Source organism: Salmo trutta, chromosome 9 (genome assembly GCF_901001165.1).
Source record: "Salmo trutta chromosome 9, fSalTru1.1, whole genome shotgun sequence".
NCBI classification, from domain to species: Eukaryota; Metazoa; Chordata; class Actinopteri; order Salmoniformes; family Salmonidae; genus Salmo; species Salmo trutta.
In genome coordinates, this window is record NC_042965.1 from 43,303,866 (window position 1) to 43,307,268 (window position 3,403).

General features: G+C 41.5%; 1 protein-coding gene across 2 annotated transcripts in view; it reads right to left on the reverse strand.

The window, feature by feature from the left end:
• Positions 1-395: 395 nt before the first annotated feature.
• The window catches only part of LOC115200613 (epigen), a 3,853-nt gene continuing 845 nt past the window's right edge, over positions 396-3,403 (reverse strand). Inside the window, exons 2-6 of one of the 2 annotated variants that reach the window (XM_029763799.1) lie at positions 3,256-3,399; positions 2,581-2,701; positions 2,304-2,462; positions 1,275-1,364; positions 399-1,208 (exon numbers count right to left, since the gene is read on the reverse strand). In XM_029763799.1, the coding sequence (XP_029619659.1) occupies positions 1,307-1,364; positions 2,304-2,462; positions 2,581-2,701; positions 3,256-3,399 (482 nt within the window). In that variant the 3' untranslated portion in view covers positions 399-1,208; positions 1,275-1,306. Of the gene's footprint in view, positions 1,365-2,303; positions 2,463-2,580; positions 2,702-3,255; positions 3,400-3,403 lie in introns of both variants that reach the window. The other variant, XM_029763798.1, reaches the window with a different exon arrangement.

Below are 3,403 nucleotides of genomic sequence, written 5' to 3' on the forward strand. Positions count from 1 at the left end.
TCCGGTTCTTCTAAGTACAGGGGGGTCCCCAAGGTAAACTGTATATAATTTCCTTCATTGGGAAAACTGTCCCACTTGAGCAAAGTTACGGTTGGTAAAGTGGAACAACAAAAAAATTAGACTTCCAAAAAAATGTGACTAATAATATTGGTAACTTGATGTATTTGATGCACCAGTACATATAGTATGGACATTTACATCAGCATTGTTACGCTGAGCCTTATTTATGACAGTTTTATAACCTTAACATTAAAATAGAAAAAGAAAAATGTAGTAACGATAGTTTGGATTTTCTCTCGTCAGACCAAGAAATAAAGTCTTCAGCATTAAGCTACCTCAGTTTATAATGTCCAAATCTTTCCGGAATTCACCCTGTGCATATTATCTGACAGATATTCTTTCAAAATAAAATGGATTTTATTTATTTTAAGACAATTACTGATGCCAAGTCAGTGGTTATACCTGTCAGTGATTTACATGGTTTGACCATCCAGATCTGTTTACACCCGACACAATGCAGTGATGGTCAGGAAGATCTGATCACAATCAGATCACAATTATCATCGTCTACATCTGCCTACAAATGTGGGCACAATCAGAATGTGGACACAATCAGGATGTGGACACAATCAGAATGTGGACACAATCAGGATGTGGACACAATCAGAATGTGGACACAATCAGGACAAAAGGCGGTTGTTAGCAACAGGTCTTCTATAGGGAATAAAGTGGCATTTGTGATATAGACTTTATTTCCTTTCATTCTGACCTGATTGTGTCCGGGCTGTTTTAGGAAACTTTTCAATAGGATGGAATTTCAGAACAAGAAAACTCTGACCCCTAGTGGTGAAATGAGGTAAGAAGCGATCACAGGGAGCGTAGAACTAACTAACCACTGACCATAAGGAAGTTCACTTCTTCATAGAACATTCAACAAAATCTTCAAACATTTAGTCATTCGATTTAAAAAAAAACATTTATTACAAAAAATATTAAATACATGCTCACATAAAAAAATAAGTTATTTTAGATATTTCAATAAATAGACTTAATTTGTTATGGGAAGACATTGTGGTGATGATGATGATGATGAGGATGATGATGATGGTGATGAAAAAGAAACAGAGAGATCGAACTAAATTGAGTTCTCTGAGCCACCGTAGGTCTTATAGGGATGATACTTGGTGGTGATGATGATGGTGGTGATGGTGATGATAAACTAAACTGAGTTCTCTGAGCCACTGTGGGTCTTATAGGGATGATACTTGGTGGTGATGATGATGGTGGTGATGGTGATGATGGTAAACTAAACTGAGTTCTCCGAGCCACCGTAGGTCTTATAAGGAAGATATTTTTTGTCACACCTAGAATAAGAGAGGGACAGAAGAGGAGGAAGAGACAGAAAATGATAAAATGTTAAACAAAGTAGAGAAATCCCTCTATTCCCCCTGGCACGTCATTTATGTAAGAGACTAAATGCAGCCCACAGTAAGAGACTAAATGCAGCCCACAGTAAGAGACTAAATGCAGCCCACAGTAAGAGACTAAATGCAGCCCACAGTATGGGGTTTGTTTCCAAATGACAGTTCTGTCTCCACTTACATTTTAGTCATTTAGCAGACGCTCTTATCCAGAACGACTTACAGAAGCAGTTAGGGTGCCTTGTTCAAGGGCACATCGATAGAATGTTCACCTTATCAGCTCAGGGATTCACAACCCGCAACCTTTCAGTTACTGGCCCAATGATCTAACCGCTAACCGCTAACCGCTAGGCTATCTGCTGCCTAACTTGCACTGCTTCTATCTCCTGTGATAGAGTAAGGAATTATGTCAGCTCTAATCATTACATTTCTATCTGATAGAGTAAGGAATTATGTCAGCTCTACTCATTACATTTCTATGTGATAGAGTAAGGAATTATGTCAGCTCTACTCATTACATTTCTATGTGATAGAGTAAGGAATTATGTCAGCTCTACTCATTACATTTCTATCTGATAGAGTAAGGAATTATGTCAGCTCTACTCATTACATTTCTATGTGATAGAGTAAGGAATTATGTCAGCTCTACTCATTACATTTCTATGTGATAGAGTAAGGAATTATGTCAGCTCTACTCATTACATTTCTATGTGATAGAGTAAGGAATTCAACACGACCCTGTTGAAACTGTCACAATGTATTCCTCTTTCTTCATCTTTCTCCTTCTCTTTCATTTCCTCCTTCTCTTTCTCTCTTCCCATGTTTCTCTAGCCCCTGACAGGCAGTGCGTCGGTGTGTGTGTGTGTGTGTGTGTGTGGGTACCTTCTTTTGATGCAGCAGTAGAGAACGCCAGCGAGGCAGCAGACAAGCAAGGCCACGCCCACACAGATGCCAATCACCTCCTCTGTTGGGTAAAACTTGCACAGCGTCGCCTGGTGGGTCAACAGACCACAGCGAGGGCCACTATAGGACGGGTCACACCTACACACAGAGAGACACAGTTCAGGTACTTTTTACTTCTGTGTGTGTGTGTGTGTGTGTGTGTGTGTGTGTGTGTGTGTGTGTGTGTGTGTGTGTGTGTGTGTGTGTGTGTTCTTACGTGCAGGCAGGGGTACTGCTGTCAGGTGGGTACATGCACTGTCCGTTCAGGCAGTAGTCAGCGTCTTCGTCTTTACAGGGTCTTGACATCCTCAGAACACGAGGCTCCTCCACATCACTACCTGCAATCAGTCAATCACAAAATAGCTTTATTGTCCCTACTACAAAAAAGCATAGTGCAGTCAGGGTAAAACACACACATATACACACACACACACACACACACACACACACACACACACGGTTCTTATAACAGAAGCATTTCGCTACACGCGCAATAACATCTGCTAAACACGTGTATGTGACCAATAACATTTGATTTGATGCTTTAATCTAAAAGTCCTTAACCCTTACATTTAGTCTAGGCAAGGTGGGGCGCAGGGCGCGGGGTGTGGGGTGCGGGGCGCGGGGTGTGGGGCGCAGGTGATCTTTGGAAACAGGTATCTGAATCCTGAACAAACTGGAAGGCTCTGTTTTGTTGTGACGGTAAAACCTGTAGCAAACATTTTCCAACCATCAACAAAAGGAGGGCCTTCCAGTTTATTCAGGATACCTGTTTTTACAGGCAGTCTTTTGACCATTCAAATCTGATCTTTTGCCAATAATTGGGCAAACAGATCGGAATTGGGATGCCTCTCTGTAAACACAGCCTCTTAAAAGTAGCTGTTAAACCCACCATTTACAGGTAGTATAGTGTTCGTGGGCTCTGCAAGGTCCAGGCTGAGTGTCCATTGTGTTGGTTGAAGGTTGTCTGAAGATTCTGCTGACTGAGTCACTGTGGAGAGGATGAGCAGTATTGCAACCAGAGTGGTGGAGAAGGCTGT